The following is a 22276-nucleotide window of genomic DNA, read 5'->3' as shown; positions in this document are numbered from 1 at the left end:
TAATTTTCCATTTCGCATTTTACTGATTTTTTTTTTAATTTTGAAAACATGCTTATGCTGCGAAATATGCCTTTTATTTATGAATTGTTTTACTTTTAATTCAGATATAAATTACCCTACCTTTTAAATTTAATCAAACTGGACACTGTGTGCTAAATTTTACTAAAATCGGTTAAGTAGTTTAGGAGATAACCCCGGAGAAAACGTAACACGTAATTTGTATATGTACATATGATTTTAAATGTGTTGTTTACTTACAGACCCAGCGAAGCAAACACGTAAATTACGGCTAATTTATTATCAATTGAAATTCATATTTATACATATGTATCAAATAAATACTCGTTCATTTTAGTATAATCGTTTTATTATATGTTTGTATGTCGAGGGTTATACATTTATGTATATATGTATGTTTAATATATAATTTGCTTTAAATATTACCTTAATTTAAACTACATAATTTTACACATACAACAAATACTTTCCTTATTACTTTTTTGCTTGCTATTGCCCCTTATAAATGGCAGCGTTAATAGCGCCATTGCAATTTATTTGCATTTCCACGTATGCTTGTTGACAATATTAAGCACAACGAATGCAGGCAATTAAAACTTTTTTGTCACATTTTACATACAATTTATTTTTATATACACAATTGGATTTTCGTTGTGTGTGTTTAGTTGCTGTTCAGTATTTTACTTTATTCTTAATCAAACTAATACACATTATATAAGTATGTTTGTATTTATTCATTCTACTATTAACGAATCATAAGTTTCAATCCTTTGTACATAAACCTAAGAGAGTAGTTCATTTTATATTGTACTTAAAAGCTAATTACATTGAGTTAAAATATTAGCAATACCTTTTCATTATAATTTTACAATAATTATAAGGTATTTGATATAACATTTTTATTTGTTTTAGATTTAGTTTTGGTTTGGGGCATCAACTCCGTTAAATTTAACTTCATTTCGGTTTTGATATTATTTTATTTTTTTGTGAGTGAAAAAGCTTATCAAAATTCTAATTTACAATAATTTAGAGAATTTCAACATTAACTAAAATAGCAAATCTTAAAAATTATAAAAGCTTATTTATACAAATGTATATGTATATGCAGTAAAAATATAATTATTTATTAAAGAAGAACTACAATTGTGTCCTTGTTGTTTAAACTGGTTTTGTATGAGAAAACCTTGTTTTCTTTAGATCACCGATATGCTCAGCTAAGAGAGGCTACGTATGTAAAGCTGCTAGTGTATGAGTGTGAAAAGAAGCGAGAAGATAAAACATAGAAAAAGAAATAAAAATATATATAAATAGAAAAAAGTTTAGCATAAATCTACTTTTGTAAGTAATGTGAAAAAGGACATTAAATTGTTGAACAAAACGCAACGTAATATAGCGACATACATATACAGTTTGTGTTCCTGAAAATAGTGGTGCAACAGCTCTTATATTTAAAGATCTTTTCTAACATAAACTGTCAAATAAACTCGAGGATTTTGGTAAAATAGACCCCTCAAATAATAAAAACGAAATAATTATATTACTTATGCTTCGTCTATCTTTTTTATGACGTACTTTTGTATTTTCTGAAAAAGAAACTATTCATATAGTAGTGATTGTAGTTAATAATCGATAAATTAGAAAAAGCCTATAGAGAGTTGCAATAAGTAAGGGTCCACCTCAGAGGCATTTTTTGATTGCTAAAAAATTCAATACGAAGAATTGTGGAGGAAAGAGCAAAGTAACAATATTAGACGGACAAATTACACGATATATTGTACTTATAAAAAATAAGCATCTATTTTCATGAACAAAACTGTATATACTTACATGTAAGGTTATAAATATAAAAGTATCCTTATTTTCTGAGAATTTAACACAGATATGTACATACAAAGATTGAGTTTAGAACTATTAACGTTAAAGATCTAACTTTTCTAGGCATTAAAAAATTTAAATCAAATATAAATTGCAAATTACTGGAAGATATCTATGGTTTGAAAGCGATATTTATAAAAACTAATATTAAAGAGAAAACGTCTGACGTTGCCTGTCTGCCGCACTCAGAAATACATAAGTATGTATATGCTACATTACAATATTTCTATTAAACAATCAACTAATGATATAAAAGTCTGTTAACTTTTCTTGTGTTCAGAATTAACTTCTTTATCGCACTACATTGGTTTCGCTATGCCAACGAGGAATCGAATTAGGTATTGAAAATAATAGGGCAATAGTTACAAAATGAAATGTTAAATACATACAAATTGATATGAACCACAAAACTTGCATGAGTATAAAATGAACCGAATCGTAGTATTTTACAATACTCTACCGTTACTATATCCAGTAAAGATATGTTATTTTGGCGACCCAACCTATGAGTTCCATGGACTACTCCACCTCGGGTGGAACAAAAGTTTAATAAGATTACATTATATCAAATCCACCTCTGTCACTTGACACACATAATTGCAAGCACCAGCGATGGGTCGTTTGATGATAAGTTGTGCGTGATTAGTTTGGGAAAATGTTCCAAATATAATCAATCTGTAGCACAATTACCTTTCCTTTTAAATGACTCTCAACAAAACTAATTGCATACAAAACACATAGTCACTTATATCAAATCATATCGATTAAACCGACATTATTTTATCAATCCTGTGGGGAAAGCAATCCAAGCTAATACTTCCCAGTTTGCCATGTGAACGCTTCTAAAACAAAAACTTAAAAAGATTTGATGTCGGATTTCAAATGTTCTAAATTACGAAACCTTATCGTTAGGAAAATGCACACTATGAAATAAGAGATGTAAATATATTTACGATACAAGCTTGATTAAAAAAAAATATGATTTTTTGTGTAACAGCATTTTTTATTGGTTCATAATCTTTTGAGTTCGGAAAATGATTTAAGTTTCTCATATAACAAACTTTAAATAATACATATTATTCTTATAATTAGTTACACAAATTAAGAAAACTATTTGGGGTGTGTAACGTAATTATAATTTCTTATGAATACAGTAGAAGCTTATAAATTTAAAAATTGCAATAATTCGAAACGAATTCTGTAGCAGTACAAAATTCGGATTTTTCTTATTTCTCTTCATTTTTATTTGCTGGCATATGTAAACACATGTTTTTACAAACCTATTCGAGTACATTTAGTGCTGTAAATAATGGGATTTGATTAAGAATAACTTACGAAATGAAAACAAGGAATTACTGTGTAATGTGTTGCAAAATCATACGCATTCGAACAAATTCGTCGTTTGTAACACACAAGGACGATTGTCTATCGCAACGCATTTCTTTTCCAGATCCACATTACAGAGCAGCTCAGTAGAGCAACATATGCGTAAGTTATTGTACCGTGGGAAACAAGTTATCGTCAACAGGCAGTAGAGAGTTGAAAGCAAAATTTGAGAGAATGTGTACGGCATTGACATGAACTGATAAAAACTATCTTGATTTACCTCAATGCCAACTTACACAAACAATGTAATACTCATATTAACTATAGCAAACTAAATTTATAATTTTATAAAAATAAAAGTAAAGCGAATTTACAGCTTTTTACAATATACACTCATACACTGATAATAATGTTAATGTAACTCTATTTTACAACTAAATTTCACACTAAATAGCCATTACTATATACTATATAAAAGATTTGTTAGAAACATATGGGAAATGTTTGCATTAAATAGTGTTTGGTAAATGTGTGATGGAACTCTAATTGAAAAAGTAATGTTCGTTAAAACCTACCACATTTGTATCCAAATTCACATCATTCATTTCATGCACTTCATCCATCCCCATGCCAACAGCGCCCGCACCTTCCACAGTAGTACCAACGCCCACTTCGACTGCAGTATTTCCCGACCTTCGCACATCCCCTAATAGACCATTGTTCACATTGTCTAAATAGAGCATATTTGGGCAATATTAACTCCCAGGATCATTGTATATTGCACGCTGCGCATGTCGGTATTGCGCGTGCATTTGGGCAGCCGTTGTCATGTTCGGTATTAAATCAGACTTTGGAGGCGCAATCGCTGGATTGGTTACGGTGGTGGGCAGCAGTGTAGGTTGTGTGGGCACAACTCCTATAACAGCCAGACTATCGCCCAAACTTGGCATGCCACCCCCTGAATCGGACGCAATAAAACCACCTGCTCCCAGATGGTCGGCTGTTGTTGCTGAGGACAGGTCGATGTTTTGTCCCGAATTTTCGGCTATCAAAGCTGTATTAGCCGCTGTAGATGGCTTTTCCAGCGGTGACATGATGGGCGTTTGGTTTAGCAGCGCATTTGTCGCATTTGTAAGCGCAGGGCGCGTGCATGGTGGAGAAAGTGGTGGTTGCGTCAGAGCTGATTGAAGTATAAGACTGCCGTCATCCGTCCCTATAAGCTGTAACGTTTGCGATGTGTCTATTTGTAACAATGGTATGATATCAGCTTCTAATCCTTCATCTCCAGCAACTGTAACTGTTTGCAACTGCTGTATGAATTGTTGTTGCAACATCTCTTGTTGCTCAAGTTGCTGCTGCTCTTCTAATTGTTGTTCTTCCAACAACTGCTGTAGTTGCCGAAATTTTTCTTGCAAATTAACATCCTGTTGTAGGGTATCTAATGCATCCCGTGTCAGCTGGAATACGCGTCCAAGGTGATCGCGCAAATCAAACAAATCATCAGTTGAACGCATAACCTCCAAAAACTGATCCCATTCCATATGTACTAATTCAGAGCCAATTAAAATGGTAACTCCTGTCTCTCCTTTGTACGCTTCATTAGCAGCGGCCGTCTGTACATCTTCCGTTTCTACTTCGGCGGTATGGAAATCTGGTGTTTTATCTGCATTCGGCGTCAATATCGGGTGTCCGATAAGTACTTCCTTTGGTATGGGCCTTAATTGTTGGTCACAGCGTGTATAGTAGTAAGGCTGAGCAACTATCGGGACCCACTCCTCACCTACTTTTCGACATAATAATAGCGTGTCGGGGTAGCCTGGTACTGACTGTGCCGGCACGGCTATTACCGATGGTGTATGCTGCAAAATATTTAAAAAATATATTACAATATCTGCATATGTAGCTTAGTTATTATTAAATACATGCAAATACAATGTAAATCACATCTTAATTTTTCACTTACCTCATTCGCTTCAAATTCTTCAGCTAAAATCTCTTCGGTGTAGACCTCAGGCACTTGCTCTTGCATTTGTATCGCTTCAAATTCCGCTGGAATAATTTCAGCTGACGGCGATTCCGACGCTAACTCTGCTATATGAACTGCAGTCATGTGCTGCTCCTGTTGTTGCTCTTCAAAACCCTGTTGCTGCTGTTGATCCAACAATACCATCTGCGTTGACTGTAATCGTTGTTGCTGCTGCTGCTGGGCTTGTTCCTGCAAGCACATTTGCGCTGACAACTCGGCTTTTGTGCTCAATCGTCGATTTTGTTGAGATGAATGGCGTTGTTTGCGATTGTGCAGCGGATGTAGTGGCGGTGGCTGCGTCGTCGTCGGAGATTGTACTGCTTGTTGTTGTAATTGTTGCTGCTGCAGTTGTAAAAGTTGTTGTTCCGCCGTTGCAGCAAATGTTGGCTCGTTGTGGTTGTCGAATGTAGATGAGCCAGTGGCGGTGCTTCGGGATATTTTTGCGGGTGGTGGCGCATGTCCTTCCGAGTGACTTAATCGTCTATTTAGCGACGCACAATCGTCACTAGTAGATAGTTGTTGCTCTTTTTGCTGAAGTTCCCCCAAATTGCTCGCCGTAGCAGTTAATCGACGTTGCTGAATCTGCGACTGACTTTGTGAGCGTCTTGAGTTCGTTGGATGATTACACTTCTGACCTTTAACATTTGTCGATGGAGTTAGTTGCGATTGTTGCTCATTAGCTGCTACTGCGCTGTCTACTGCATTTGTTTGATCCTCTGAAATTTTTTGTTGACGATGCTTCACCGTAATACTACTTGGCAATGTTATTGTATTGCCAGCGTGTTTGCGGCCACCAGTTGATGAGGACGCTGCAGGTTTTGTCTTGTTACCAGTCTGTTGCTGCTTCTGCTGAAGTTGCTGTTGTTGGCGTTGCTGTTGTTTTTGTTTCGGTTCAGCTATTGGACGCAAGGTGACACCGGAACCGAGATTATATGTGGTCATTGTGTCGGTGGAAGATGTAGAGAATTGTTGGGTGGCACCACCGGCAACCGACTGCGATTGCGATTGGGTCACTTGAACTGAAGGTGTCTGTTGTATTATCAAATCACTCGGCGCCGCCTTAATTATAATTATACCGTGTTTATTACCTCCCACGGTGCTCGTTTGTTGCTGCTGTTGACTTGTGGATCGTTTGCGTTGCCGTTGCTGAGAAACTTGCTGTGTCGTTCTGTATGCAGGTTGAATAATTTGTTGTTGTAAAATCTGTGGGCCGTCTGAACCTAAATGCTGTTCTGTTTCTGCAGATGACGTCAGTACAATTTGCATATCACCCTGTGCTGACATAAAATGTTCATTACCAAGCACTATAGGCATATTGCTGATGTCGAACATAGCATTGGAAGGTGCTCCAACTTCTTCCTGTTCTACCACGGTAGCTGCTGACGCTACTTCAATCAATTTTTCTTTTCGGGTGATTTTAACCTGGGGGCACATTTGCTGAACGTGTGCAACGGCATCTTGCTCGCCAATAAACTCTAAACCGGAAGATGATGCATGTTGTTGTTGTTGATGTGAAACCACTCCCTGTCCTGGTCGCTCGATTATAAATGATGGTATAGATTCTTCGAGATTGGACTTCCTTTGCTTTGTTGCTGTTAATGTTGCACTAGTTGCAGATTTTGTGGCTAAAATATTTGCTATTTGTGTGGAAAGTGGATTGGCGACATCTACGTTGATCCGAACCTTCTCCATAGGAGAAATATTGATACTGTAAAAAAATCAAGAAGGACAATGTTTAAAATGTTGTATATTTCAGTTATTAAAAGGAGTAATAAAATAATAATCAGTGTTCATAAACGATTTGTAGTTGATGCCCTAATACTTATATATGACATTTCTTACTACATAAGTACTTATACATATACACTCACCATGTATTATCTGCTTTAGGATGTGGATTAATGGCAGGCACCAGCCGCTTATTCGACGTCTCATTTGCAATATTTGAGCCCTCGTCCATATTTCGTAGTGAGTCAATGTCCGTGGCTGTCTCCACTATGTTGGTAGCTCCTACTATTACCTCTTCGATCGGTTGTTGATTTTCAATTGAAGAGTAATTCACATACTCCACTGCGTTGGGTACATCAATAGGATGAAACGAATTTAACTCAGAGACTGTTGTTTCTGCAGTGTTCTCATCTTTGGTGGTACTATTATCTGGCGATTCCTCTATAGCTATTTGTTGCACTGACACTGTATCATTTAGATATACTTCTTCAATTATGCACTGGTCATCCTCTATTATAAGAGAGTCTGCTGGTTCATTATCATTACATTCGACGGTTTCTTCTGATCCCTCCAATTCCTTCATATAATTACTCTTATTTTCATCTTCGTAGTTTATCTCATTTGGCGTAGTTTTTATCTCCTCGGCTACTTCCATAGTTTCAATACTTGTATTGATGATATTTGGGCTCTCCAATTTTCTACTCTTCAGATGCTGTATGCCCTCTTCTTCGTTATTTACATCGTTCTCTTCCATTACGTAGTTTTTGGCCGCGACCGCATTACGCCGAGGAGTTGGTTTTGTCGCGCTACGTCGTTTGCGAGAAAATCCAGATTTTACTGCAGGCAAGGGATTAATGGCAGCTTGGCCAGTTGGTAATTCATTAACCTGCTCGCCTGGTTGTGGATTAGCATATGTATCGGTAGACAAAACGACCAATGTGGGATCAGAGTTTTCATTGTGTGGTTGTTGAGTTGTTATATTCAGGTGATTAACTCCAATTTGATCGGCGACAGCATCTTGTTTTTCTGCTTTGGCTTCAACAACGACGTCATCATTTTTTGTATCTGTTTCTTTTTGCGCTCGTTTTGCAACTTTCGTTGATTTTCGTTGGTTTTGACATATCGTCGTATTATCTTTGTCATTTAAATCTGTTAAATCTAGCTCTGTCATAAAATCATTAGATTTTTCTTGTTGTTGTTTCGACGTTCGGGTATGTCGTTTTCTACTGGTTGTATCTTTGGTAAATTCAGAAAATGAGTTTGGTGAGTTGCCCGATGAATTCGATGTTGCACGCCACTTATGTGTTTTATTTAATAATTTTGGTTTTGTCGCAAATGTTTCTGTATCACCTTCCCCTTCATGTCCGGAAAGGGGCTCATGAGGTGGACTCTCGATGAAATCGTCATCTGCATCGGATTCCTCATGCTGTGCGTACTCAATGACTTTAGCTGATTCTTCATTAGACACTTCATTACTTAAAACATCCGTGCTTAGTGTTTTGTTGTCTTCTTGTTTTCCCCTGTTTTCAATCTGCAACTGATCTTCAATTAATTTATTTTCGACAATGTTGTCTTCCTCCTTAGATGGATTTTCGTTATCTTCATTTTGTTCTTTAATAACATTATTTACAATATCTCCTGCATCTTTTTCTTCTTCAGTTTCTTTCTGCTGTGCCTCACGCGCCACTACACCAATTTCCGTTTGGTTTTGTATTTCAGGAGTTTCAGTTTCTACAAGATTTAAATGAGTTACATCGGTTTCAGCACGCACTGTATCAACTACACTATTATTACATTCTGATATATTTGACTCATCATTTTTATTGTTTTCGGAAATTTCCACATGTTCAATAAGAGAGTTATTCACATCACTTGTAGCCTGCTCATTGCCATCGTTTGTTTCGTGGTTATTCTTCTTTTCCTCTCTCGAAATCTCCTCTTCTTCCAATACAAATTCTATGTTCTTCTTTTGTACGCTTGTTGCTACGAGTCCAGAGTTTTCATCTTTAGCATTTCCATCGCATTCTTCCACAACATGTGTATGTGTTTCATTGTCATTCTCCTGTACTACAACTCCTAATATTTTCTGGTTTTTAGTTACTGAATCTTCTTTGCTCCCAACCAAGGGTACAAGCACTTCGTCTATTGATTCTATATTTTTGTTTTGCCTATCGTTTACTTCATCTCCTCCTACAATATTTATTTCTTGTTCCAATAGTGTTTTTGCATCTTCGTTTTGTGAAGGTGTTGTCTCTACCAACCCTTCGGTGGGTGTCATCAGCCTGTCAGTCAAAGTTGGCAAACGCTCATCGTCTAACATTGAGGTGGGCGATCCAAACTCTGCACCCGTTTCAGAAATGCAAATTGAACTGTTGTCATCAGTTGGCGAAGTGAGACGGCTTTGTAGCACTTCTTCACCTAACAACATGACGTCATGTTGTTGTTCCTCCACTATATTATTCTTTATATTTACAGCTAAAGAATTCTCCGTTTCTTGTTCCAACGGTTTATCATCATTATTTAACTGGTGCTCTATGTCTGTGACTTCAGATTGTTCTTTGTTTTCAGCTGTACATGCATCCATCAAATTTATTTCACTATGTATATTAGACAATGTCGTTGTGGGTAGTAGAATATTTAAATCATTACTAATATCTTCATTTATCATTTCTGTTGCGGGTGTAATATTCTGTTTCGGGTGTAGTATTAGATTTACACTTTTTTCCCAGATAGTAGTTCTGTCCTCACTCGTGGGTATATCGCAAATTTCTTGAATATCCTCCAAATCTGCGGTATTGTCGGCAGTACTGTAATGATCTTTTAGTGTCTTCAGTTCATCTTCAATATTCTCATGTGGTGGAAAATGTTCAGTTTCTTTAACATTGTCCGCCATAATTGGCTCTAAATTTTCGGTATCACATCCGTTTTTTCGTTCTGTGTTTTCAATATTTTGCTTTGAGAATTGTAAATCATCACGATTGCATATCTCTGTATCTGTTGGACATAAAAGTGTTTCATTAGTTTCTATAATAGCGGATTTCTTTTGTTCCAAGCTTGCACAATGTAAGACCTCCATCGTCGTAGTAGGAGTAGCCAATGAACCATTTTTTAAATTTTTAACTTTTAATACAGTTGTTTCCTCGATGGAATCGAGCCGCACGATTTCGACATTTCCTTCATTCTCTTTATCTTGTTCCATTACTTGAAAATCATTCGTTTTTACAACATTCATTCCTAAAGCAGGTGCTGTAAATGTCAAAGATTGCTTTTCATTTTCATACTCATCGACGTCACTTTCTTTTTGTTGATTTGCTTTTATGTTCGATTCAACTTTCTCACTAAACATATTTTTTTCCTCGAGTTGGATTTGCTCGGTAACGGTCACCGTTAAATTCTCATCCATTTTTGTCCCAGCAGCATCAATTGCTTGCCCTGACAGAACAATTTCCGAACTGTCTGCTGTTGATGTAGGCAGCTCTTCAATCCTTGAACGATTACGAGATTTAAATATACGTTTGCCTCGTTCTTTAATCGGTAAACCTTTAACTGGCAACTCCTCCTTGCTACTGCAGAAAGACTGTGTTGGCGAAATGTCCCCAAGAGATGCCTCTTCAGAAATTTTGGGTGCTGTTGTTTGTTCAAGCAATTTTTCGATATCATCCGCCAACTGTTGATCCCTCTGCTCAGTTGAAAGTTGTCGTTCGCTTTCGGGCAATATGTAATTATCAGTCTGAGGTTTGTCTTGTCCTTTCTCCGGGGACAGATATTTCTTTTTGAAATCGGCTATAGATTTTAATGCATCGCTGCTAGTTTCATCTTCTTCCTCTTGAAAATCAAAACAATCGGCCCGTGGGTTCGCGGGAGCGCTGGTGTGAGGTTGTTCTTCTTCTTTCAAGCGTTGTGGTGACGCTGACATAAGTTCTTCTACTTTTTCATGAGCAGTTTGTACGTTTGGCAATTCCTCTGCCAATTTATTTGATGTTGTATTTTCAAAACTATCATTAAGAACTTTCTCTGAATTCTTTAGCCCTTTATCTGATTTTTGCCCCTTTCCGCGACACTTTTGTTTCGGTTGCTTGACATCTTCGCTTTCTGACTTCAAATCTTGTTTAATTTCTTCTTTCGATATTTTTTGTACATTTTCCTCAAGTTCATGCGTTTCTGCGTTTTCATGTTGCTTTGACTGCAATTCTTCTTCATGTTTATCTTCAAGTTTATCCACTTGCTTTTGGCTAGTCGATACATCAGTGCATTTCATTGGCACTGGCACTTCAATATTCGACTCTTTTTGATGTTCCTCAGATAAGTGTTCTCCTTGTACTACGCTCGTAACAGAACTTGTATCTTTTGATATATCATTGAATTGTGTATTATTTATCGATGCTTCATTTCTGATCAATCGATCTTTGCCAACCGTTAATTCTGTTTCACCATCCGTGCCAGTATTGTCATCGAGAATAATTGTTTCGCCACAATTTGGCGGCACAACCCCAACTACAACCACTGAATCGGAGCTGCTGCTGCTATTACAATTTATATTCTCCATATTATCAACCACTGTAGGCAACTCTACAGTATAGTCATTTATGAATTCTTTTAATACCGCGTCACGTCGATCCTTCTTCGGTATGTTTCTAATACGATTTTGATGTTGAGTCTGACTCGAAGTTTGTGCACCAAAGTTATTTACTGTCGCGCATACTGGTGTCGCCAAATCCAATGGAGTGTTTTCACTTTTCACTTCTATTGATGGGGTTGTTGTTAACTTATCTAATTTGTATTGTGGCGTTTCTATCTTTGAAGGCGTTTCCAGATTGAAATTCAGTTTTACACCATCAACCAACTCATCCTCTTTTTCACCGTCGCTCCAGTCGGCCAGTAGCCGTAGGCGTATTTCTTCAGCCGTACTTTTCAACTCGGTGGATTTGTTATCCATAATTTCACCGGAATCAAAGTTGCGCTTTCGCGGACTACATGATCTCAATATGTCCTCTGTCGTGTGTGACGATGAGTTATCGGTGGTATCGTCTTCAATACTTAATTTAAGCTCTCCCTTTATGGAAGATACCGGCATTCCGTCGGGCAAAGTAATTTCCTTTACATCGGCATCAATACGCAACGATGTGTATGCTTTCTCACGCGACGTGCTTGCAGCAGCAGACCGACTTGCTCTTTCGCTTCCGGCCAGCAGATAAGGCTTGTATTTAGTGCCACTAACGCTTCGACTATTCACCGGTGACAAGATTTCATTTTTTGTGGACTTTGCTATGTGAAATGTGGAGGTGTCGAGTATTGCAGGATATTTTTGATCATCATCTTCGCTCAAAGAGTTTCGTTCGCATTTCGAAGATATTGTAGGTAACTGAAGCTTCCAAGTCATCGTAGATATATAGCTCTTACACTCGTTTTCTGAAGTTATAGTAGCCGAAGGTACCTTGCGTGCATTGGATGTTGAAGGCGTCTGTGCGGATGTTGGCGTGCCAGTGCCGCTATGTGTCCGTCGATGTAAGATCATGACGTTTTGCCTCTGGCTAGAGAAAGCGCACAAATTACATCGATAAAAATTCGTTTCTGCACTGCTGGGAATCGGGTTCGTTACGAAACTTGAAGTGACATGCGGTGAAATTATTGATTTTCCTTTATCTGGAGAAAGGTTTGTTGTTGTTGTTGTTGTACGTTTCGGTGTAATGTTGAGGATTTTTGTTACAGAATCCTTTAAATGCAAGTAAAAAGAGTTTAAAAAATAAAACTGCTAATTATGAAAAAGTTTAAGAGCGATATTTAAAATGGTCAGTAGAAATAGAATTTAAATTTCGACGTATACATTTACTAGACTTTAAACCTATAAATAAATATAGATAAGAGATATTTTGACTATAACTTCAATTAGAATTTTTTTAATATATTTTGAGGTATCCTTCATAATTTCGAAAATAGTCGTTGGAGCGTTTCTTTTTCTGAAGGTTTTTTAATAAAAATGAATTATGATATGAAATTGCCGAGATAAGTAACTACGTTCCATTGGAAGTGAAATAATTAAACTAATTAAAATAACGTGGTTAGTTTTCTGAACCTACCCCACTTCTGCGTTTATTGTTGTAGTCATTGGTAGAACTATGTATATATTCATTGTCGTAATAATCGTCACTACGTCGTGTAAGAGTCGGTCCTAGTATTGCCTTGACAATGCTATCTGGACGATCATTTATAATCAGCAAATCTGTATCAATAGTTTTACGCGTTAAACGCTCAGCGGTCTCCACATCAGAGGGGAACTTCTCCATAAATTTATTTTTGGCATTATATAAAGCTGTTTGAAAAATAGATAATTTCGTGCATAATGAAATTTTAAAAACAAATTAGTATACTCACCAGTCCCCTTTTTAATAAACTCATCTTTTTTGTTGCATTGGAAAGGAAATATTTGTTTTGCACTCTTTATATATTCACTAAAAATATACGAACAAGATATGTATACAGTTATTTAGAAACATTATTTACAATTGAATTTGAATAATTATACTGACTAGGCATCTTCTTGGAAAAATTTTACAACGCAATAGGGTTTCTTTTTTAGTTGTTTGAGAAGGTCATCAGGCTGACGATGCACATCGGTGACTTCACCGGGCCACCAGTTGTTGCCCAGTTTCACCCAAACGATGTCGCCATCCTTATAAGCGTTATCTTCTGACATGTTTGCAACAATGGCCAATCCAACAAAAGACTTGCAACTTGTGTACTCTAAATTGCTGATTTTGTGCTGTACTTTTTTATAACCCACAGTATTTAGGAATATCAGATTAAATACAATACTTCACATGATTAGTTTTCTGAAATGAGATATACAAAGTATTTAAATGAAAGATTTTATTTAAAATATGAAACATTAGTTAATGCAAATGGTTATAGATTTTTATAAAATTAAATTGTTAGATTTCACCCACATAAACATACATAGTAATTTATACACAAACGACAGTTTCAAGAAAATTTTTAAAGAGATAATCCTTTATATTTTTTATTAGAATATAAATTTTCATTAAAATAAAACGAAAAAAGATGAATGAAATCGCTTTAATAAATCACAAATTGAATGACATTAAATTTCTTACATTTTTACAAAAATATATGTTAGTAAATGGCTAATGGCACTATGATTCTATGGTCCCTTTCTCTTTGATAAATTTCATTCAGTCCTATAACTCGATAAGTTAGAGAGGTAGGATTTTACACCTTCATTCAGTGAGGGATAGACAAATACGCCAATATTTTACCACCAGTGATGCCACTTCCGTCATTTCTGCTTTAAAAATCTCCGTTATGGTAATAGGACATAATACATAGTAAAGAAGGGTTGTGGTCATATCGGCTTAATGACCGCTACTAAATAAGCTATGCCACCTTATTTTCTCCTTTGAATCCATGTACCGATACTCAATGCAAGCTTATACGCTGCTGAGCATTTACTTATCAGTTATATCTGATTTATCAGCCAAAACCATTAACTTAAAGTACACAACAGAAATTTGTTTAACTAACTCACGCCGCTTCGGTGGATGATTGGCAAACCTATTTATGTTTATCGCGATTTATGTTACGCGACCTAGCAACCTTCTGGAACTATTTAGCATCGGACATCGACTTTATCTGAATCTAAGGAAGACAATAAGACTTCTAAGTCGTAGATAATTTAGTTTATCTTGGAACCGGTATTAACACCAACAACAATGTGAGCCTCGAAATCCAACGCAGAATATCTCTTACCGACAGGTGCTACCTCGAACTGAGTAGGCAATTGATAAGTAAAGTCCTCTCTCGACAAACAAAGACCAAACTCCATAAGTCGTTCATTACTCCTGTCCTGCTATATGGTGCAGAGGCATGGACGACAACATCTGATAAGTCGACGTTACGAGTTTTCGAGAGAAAGGTTCTGTGGAAAATTATTTGCGAATTTGCAACGGCGAATACCGCAGTGGATGGAACGATGATAACTATAGTTAAGATAGTTCAGCGAATTAAGAGGCATCTTTATTACCATTTATAAATTATTTAAATGGTACATTATTATGTATGATTATGTAAAAATAGCTTAGGTTAAGTTAGACTGGTACGCTCGTGCGCCACGCATAAATCAGTTCAGTCAGGTCTTTAGCGATGTCAAAAGCGGTGTGTTACGTAGTAGTTCATGAGAAGTAGTAATCCTTAAGGGTGCCGCGCATGACGCGCATTTCTACATGACCAGAAATCATCTCGATCTGCCAGCCCCATTCTGTGACCAGTGAGTATTATAATCATTTTCCTAAATACATATGCATATATACTAGAAACCGTAAATTTATATAACCTTTGTATGTACTAGTCCTTAATCTAACTTGTATGGCTTTAAATTTAATAACTGGACATAACATCCTACCACTTAAGTATATGTAGAACTTTATGATATGAAGTTGCCTACATTATGTCAACATTTATATCAAATATTTTAGAGATATAAAAAGCAAATAAAATCGAAATCGGAAAATATCGAAGTGATTTCTAATATTCTAGTGTAGAATAAGAAGAAAACATACTGTTAGACTAATGTAATTTTCTCTGTGCCTAATCAGGTTTAAACAGATTTATGATTATATTAGCATCATCGCGATTCTTTCGGCGATATGATCGATCGGTTCATTGCTTGATTAGATATGGCAAATATTTGCCGAGATTCGACATATGGACAAAACTATAACCGCTGGCGCCAATTGTTCTTGATTTTTAGTACATACATATATTCTTTAAAATTTCAGTAATATCAGTTGAAAACGGGATCCACTTAAGAACTTGTCAGTAAGCTATTCATAAATTCAAACAAGATTGATAATTTCCGACAGTTAAACCTACATACCGTCACTTAAAATGCGAAATAATGGAACACAAGAGACGAAAAAACGATATAAAATAGAAACTACTCTTATTGAAAAAAAAAAAATTATTTTTTGTTAAAACCAAGCTTTATCTTGTCGCTGAAGCTTAAAATTTTGAACATACGTAATTTGATATAGTGAATCGTTATCAACAAAAAATTGGAATATTTTATTTTTCATTATAGGTAACAATATATACTAATACAAAATGATTTTATTATTAAAATGGAATTCAACATGTAAAGGTTGTCCCAAAGTTAACGCAAGATTGCAATTATATACAGAGTATGCCAAAATTAACTCAAGATTTATGTGGTGCTGACAACCTTAAAATAAAAACAAATCGGCAGAAGACAGGAGGATCGAGTCTCTGTCTGGAGGATGAAAAGCCTTGGAAGAGAAGCCCCACTTTTGATGACGACAATGGCAAACGAAATAAGGATTACGATTTGACGGCATGCACCTGGAATGTCCGGTTCCTTAATTGGGAAGGTGCCGTTGTCCAGCTGGTTGATGTCCTCGTTAGAGTGAAGCCTGACATCATCGCCGCCCAAGAAATGCGATGGACGGGACAAGGATTGAGGCGAGTAGATCCTTGTGGCATTTACTACGGTGGCCATATAAAGGAGCGCAAGTTCTGTGTAGGATTCGTAGTGGGAGAGACTCCGTCGGCGAGTACTGTCGCTCCACAGGGTGGGCAAGAAAGGTATCTTTAGCGCAACAGTCGGTAAATTCAGCATCCACGAGGAAACTTCCCCAAATGCATTGAGGCTGATCGACTTCGCCGGGTCTCAAAATATAGTTATCTGTAGTACTAGATTCCAGCATAAGAAAACACATCAAGCTACATGGCTGCCTCCGGATCAAAAAACCACCAACCAGATCGATTATGTTGTGATAGATGGAAGACACGTCTCCAGTGTTCTAGACGTGCATACGTTTCGAGGTCCTAATATCGACTCGGACCACTATCTTGTTGCAGCCAAGGTTCCTCTACCCGCCTCTGTGCAGCAAAAAACGCACGTCAACAAACACAAGGAAAGTTCGACATCGATTTTCTACTCGACTGCACTCCTGCTCTCTGAGCACTCGTCAACAATTCGGTATAAGGGAACTTTGTGACGGCATTTCAAGACTGCCTATTTCCAAAATGCGTGAGTATGAAGAGCTTGACAAGCTAGCCGACAGGGGTAATGCTCGAAAGTTCTACGTAAATATGCGGCGACTAACAGAATGTTTAAAGACCGGAGCATACCCTTGTAGAACCCCCAGAGATGATCTAGTGTCTGATGCTAAGAGCATACTAAAATTATGGAGGGAATACTTCTCCAACCTGCTGAATGGCAGTGAAAGTATAACGCCAAGAGAAGGCAAACCCGATTCCCCAATCGATGACGATGGAGCAGACGTTGCATTGCCCGACCATGAAGAAGTTCGAATAGCAATTACCCGTCTGGAGACCCCACAATCTGCACCAACTACCGTTGGATAAGTCTCCTCCACATCACGTATAAGGTTCTATCGAGCGTATTATTTGAAAGATTAAAGCCCACCGTCAACAAACTGATGGGACCATATCAATGTGGCTTAAGACCTGGCAAATCAACAACTGACCAGAAATTCACCATACGCCAAATCTTGGAAAAGATCCTTGAAAACAGAATCGACACTTCTTTGTCGATTCCAAAGCTGCCTTTGACATCTCGAACAGGAGCTCCCTTATTGCGCGATGTTTGAATTTGGTATCCCTAATACGGCTGTGTAAGTTGACGTTGAGCAACACCAAAAGCTCCGTCAGGATCGGGAAGGACCTCTCCAAGCCATACGATACCAAACGAGGTTTCAGACAAGGCGACTCTCTTTCGTGTGACTTCTTCAACATCTTCAAGATCTCCCCTACGTTGGAAGTATCAGGTGGAGAAGACCTGGCTTCGCTTGGAATCTCAAATTGCCGAAACCTTGCGAAAAGAAGAAACGACTGGCGCGCTGTTGTTAACTCGGCTATAACCGCGAAAGCGGTTTCTACGCCAGTGAAGAAGAAGAAGAAGGCAGTTTACTCTTGACTGCCGCAGTACGAAATTTTCATACAAAATATGGTCGGAAAAGTTTTTTAACTTCGTCATCTGGTCAAAGAGGTTTTGAAATGATACGCTGCATTATTCGAAGAAACTTAACCTAACATGTGTACCTATGTCACTTAATTTCAGTAGTACTTATTGCTTCATATCCGAAAAATTTATTTTAAAAGCGCTTTCTTTAATGTATCTCATATATTATATTCACATATCATATAAGCCGGAAGTTCAAAAATCTTTCTAACATATTAGGTGTAAGGGGGGGATTTTTGGCATCACAGAATATTATTTCCAGAAAAAAATGGTTCCTGAATTTCATTAAGATTCCTCAAAGATTGGCCGATATTTTCAATAAAAAATAAGCTGGCTAGGTGAGGTTTCTGGGGTCTTGTAAAGTTATTGTATGATTTCGACTATTTTTGGAGACAAGATGCCTTAAATGCATTTTGTGCAAAGTTTTACTTCGACAACTTCATTGGCGATGTATGTATATACTGTATTGTAATTTAAAATTGTAATATACATATGAGAAGTAGGCGTGGTTAAAGATTTCACCCATTTTTACTCCGTAGTAAAATAATGTGGAATAATAAGCGATACACTCAATTTGGTTGATATTGGTCAAAGAGTTTTTGAAATATAGGATTTCATCTAAAGGTGGGCGGGGCCGCCCAATTGTTCAATTTTGATAGTAACTCCTATAAAGCCGTACCATCTTGAGAGTTAAATGTAATGTCTCGGAGGTCTTTATTTATTGAATTATGGCGCCTTTCGTTATTCTCCAGTGTTTGAAAATGTGCTAGAAAAACTTCTTCCCAGCAAATTTGGTTAAATAGCCTAAATAAACTCATTAACGGGTGGATCATTTATATATGATATATTATATAACGCTATATCTATATTGATTAGTTTTAGGTGTTACAAACAACCGTAAGCTAAACACAGTACAAAAAAATAAAAATATTGAGAACAAACATATGTACATATGTACGTTTAGGAGTTAGTCGAAACCATGATCAATTGAATGATCTAATCATTTTGAATTATGCATGAATTAGAATCAAATGGCCTGATGAAATTCAAAATAGTTTTATATGGAAAAAAACGTAGTTGTCGTTCTATTTTGTGCCTGATCATAATTATCTGAGTACATGTCTTGCTACAGTATGTCGTTACAAAGAATCTTTTTGCAAAACTTCTACATTCTGTCAAAAAAAAACTTTTAATTTTAATAATGCAGTCTCTGTTTATTTTAATACATTTTCTCTTTAAGCCTTTGTTCGTCGCAATTTTCACCTTATCAAGTGAAACTGAAATGTGATCTGAAATAAAGCTAAAAGTAACTTAGAAGTGTATGTATGTATATGTCCGATAACATATGTAGACACAAGATATGTAATATCATAACACACTCATTTTTAATTCTGAACGGAAAGTAAAAGCAATAAGTGCCAGTTCACACATGTACTCTTTTGTCGCCCAAGCCGTTGTTTTGTGGGCGAGAGTGTTTTTTCGGCGAGAAGGGACCGTGCCGCTCGTGCTCGGGTGACAGTCTTTGTATTCTTGTTCGTAACAGTTCGCTGCTACGCATTTAAGCAAACCTTTTCTTTTTGAAATTATTTTTATTGTTCCAATGGCGCGCGGTTTCAAATGGTTATAACAATAAGCTACGTTCGGAAATTTGAATTTTGTTATCTACTTTTTGTAGTACGTAATATGCACAGTATAACAGAAATATAAAAAATAAATATATTTAAATTTCTAAATTGAAAATATTATTAGCAAGTATTCAATACATTCTGATGGATTAGGGAACTCCCGTCATATTAATAGCGGGTATTCGAAATATTGTTCTATTATATTCATGGTAATTCCTTGTAATCAAAGTTTGTGACCACCATGCCAACATACAAATTAACTATGTAACAAGCAACAAGTAACAAATGTCGCGCAGCCGAACCGCACAAACATTAGCGAAAATTTTATGAAAAGGAATACAGAAAAACTCCACTAGAGCTGCTGGACTTGTGTTCGCTCGTGTGAACGCACTGAGTGACACCAAGAGATATTTTGCCGATAAACCATCGCCGTTTGAACGCATTATAATAAAGATATTATGTAAGTATATGCTCCTACAAATACATACAATGCGACAGACGTTTGCTAATAGTTAACACTCATATTAACTTAGTAAATAAACTACGGATATTTGTTCGCAGGCTAACTAGTAAAATGTCGGCTATGATTAATGTGCGAATACTATTTGCTCACATGATGTATGGCTTAAATGATTATCAAAATACACGTACAAGTACATACGTACGTACATGCAAAAAAGAGAGTGCACGGCAACGAGTTTATTCAGGTGCCAACTAAAATAAACCAATAATTTAGGAACATTTCATAATTGTGACTGTAGGGAACATACATCCATATATGTACATAGACGTATACATTAATATTTATTAATTCTTGTGAATACTATATACATATGCATGCTACAATTGCAGACGAGTTTGATAACAGAGGTGAGAGGTTGTATACCTTTATTTACAATATCATTACATTTGCATTGTGTTCTTTGTGTCTGCAAATGCAGAGAACCTTCTGCGTTATCAGAAGTATATTTATAAAATTATAATAATATATGGGTATATTATATCTACGTACATACATATAATCTGTAAGTACATTTGTATGTATAAAAGGACGTCAGCGAAATAGAAATACGGTGCTATAATATTTCGCTGTTAAGTATTTTTTGTATTTTGTGTTACTTGATTATTAACTCAAAAACAAAAGTTGTTTTAATGAGCAACCAAAATGTCTTCACGAATGTGATTAATTGTTATCCCTAAAAGAGATAATCCAAAGGCGACGACCATAGAGCTTAGAAAAAGAAAAAGACTATAATATACTTACATATACATATGTTTGTCTTTAGGAAGTGCAGAATTTTTTCCTACTTTAAAAATTTCACATCTCATGTCGTAACACACTGTCAAAATTGAAAATTATATTTTCTGAATGCTTGAGCCGCGTTATTATGGGCTTCTTAAAGTATATGGAAATTTGGCACTCCCTTGAAGTTTTTCTAACACAGTATGCTTTCACTAAAATGGTTATACAGACCACGCAATTTGAAATTAAAAGAGAGGCATTTTTCTCTAAGCTGATCTGTTGTAAATGTGGCCACTATTTTATCAACTTGGCTGGGAATTTTTCCAATTTTAAAGAAAAAAATATGGTTGAATAAAATTAAGGTCAACACTTTAATTAAAATCTGACATAAACTTTAATTTCTTTCAATTAAATTTGTTTCGAGTATAAAGTATTGTGTATTGTTTGAAAGCTGTACGTTTACGAATCGAAAAGTGTCACTAGCAAATTTTAGCATGAAATAAAAGACTTTGTTTGAATTTTTTTTTGTTGCCAATGGAATCACAGCTACGGAATCATTCAAAATGTTGCAGAAGTGTTTTGGGGAGTCAACTTTATCACACAACAACACAAATATTTGAGTGCCACAAAGCCTTATACGATTTTTCCATCCACTTCTACTATTGCCGATAACTTCGAAAAATTAAAAAAAAAAAAAACAGTGCTTGAAAAATTTCGTTGTGGCATCAGAGAAAAAAAAAGTATGTAAATGTATGTCGCTAAATTAATTACTTACTGTTATGTTACTTTCATGTTAGGCGTTTTAAGGCAATAATGTTCACCATTCATACCAAAATGGAAGTAATATTAAAACATTAAATTTCTTTGACTCGAAAAAACTAAACTGCTTGTGCGGCGGGACATGTCTTTAATCCTTAAGCTAACAACAACTTATATAATTTGACATTACATTAGAAATATTTTTATATAACAGTCTTTAATACCACATCCTTCAATATAATTAAAATAATGTTATTAAACCCATTAAAAATTACGGTAAATCTTCTGAATTCCTTTTCTTATTATTATGAAATATTTTTCACGTTCAAAATTTGATTTTATCTTGAAACCATCAAATTGAAGACATAAACATCAGTAATATGAATCTAGCTTTTGATCGAAAGTAACGTATGTTGGATTAGAGATAATTTTTTCGATAGCCTTTTTTTGACAGATCACGCGTGAGTCATGTCAAATTGTCATGTTATTTTTTTCAATATTATTTGGCATTTCAATGCCAATAACGCTTACAAATCGTGCAACTTGATTACGAAAATTCGCGTTCTGTAAAGAATATGTTTCGCTTCGCTTCCAACATAATCGGCATACTGAGCGTACTATTCGCAACACCATCACCTATCTTGAGACCCAGCATTCAT

General features: G+C 36.0%; 1 protein-coding gene across 4 annotated transcripts in view; it reads right to left on the bottom strand.

Moving 5' to 3' along the window:
* Positions 1 to 345: 345 nt before the first annotated feature.
* Positions 346 to 22276, bottom strand: part of LOC105222198 (6-phosphofructo-2-kinase/fructose-2,6-bisphosphatase 1) — a 58558-nt gene continuing 36627 nt past the window's right edge. For 2 of the 4 annotated variants that reach the window (XM_049455781.1, XM_019988961.3), the window contains exons 2-7: positions 13501 to 13803; positions 13346 to 13422; positions 13051 to 13283; positions 7117 to 12686; positions 5183 to 6953; positions 346 to 5078 (exon numbers count right to left, since the gene is read on the bottom strand). In XM_049455781.1, coding sequence (XP_049311738.1) covers positions 3975 to 5078; positions 5183 to 6953; positions 7117 to 12686; positions 13051 to 13283; positions 13346 to 13422; positions 13501 to 13667 — 8922 coding nt within the window. In that variant the 5' untranslated portion in view covers positions 13668 to 13803 and the 3' untranslated portion in view covers positions 346 to 3974. The remainder of the gene's footprint in view (positions 5079 to 5182; positions 6954 to 7116; positions 12687 to 13050; positions 13284 to 13345; positions 13423 to 13500; positions 13804 to 22276) is intronic. The other 2 variants (XR_007422685.1, XR_007422684.1) reach the window with 2 other exon arrangements.

The sequence above is a fragment of the Bactrocera dorsalis genome, chromosome 4, assembly GCF_023373825.1.
Source record: "Bactrocera dorsalis isolate Fly_Bdor chromosome 4, ASM2337382v1, whole genome shotgun sequence".
NCBI classification, from domain to species: Eukaryota; Metazoa; Arthropoda; class Insecta; order Diptera; family Tephritidae; genus Bactrocera; species Bactrocera dorsalis.
This window is presented reverse-complemented; position numbering and strand designations above follow the sequence as displayed.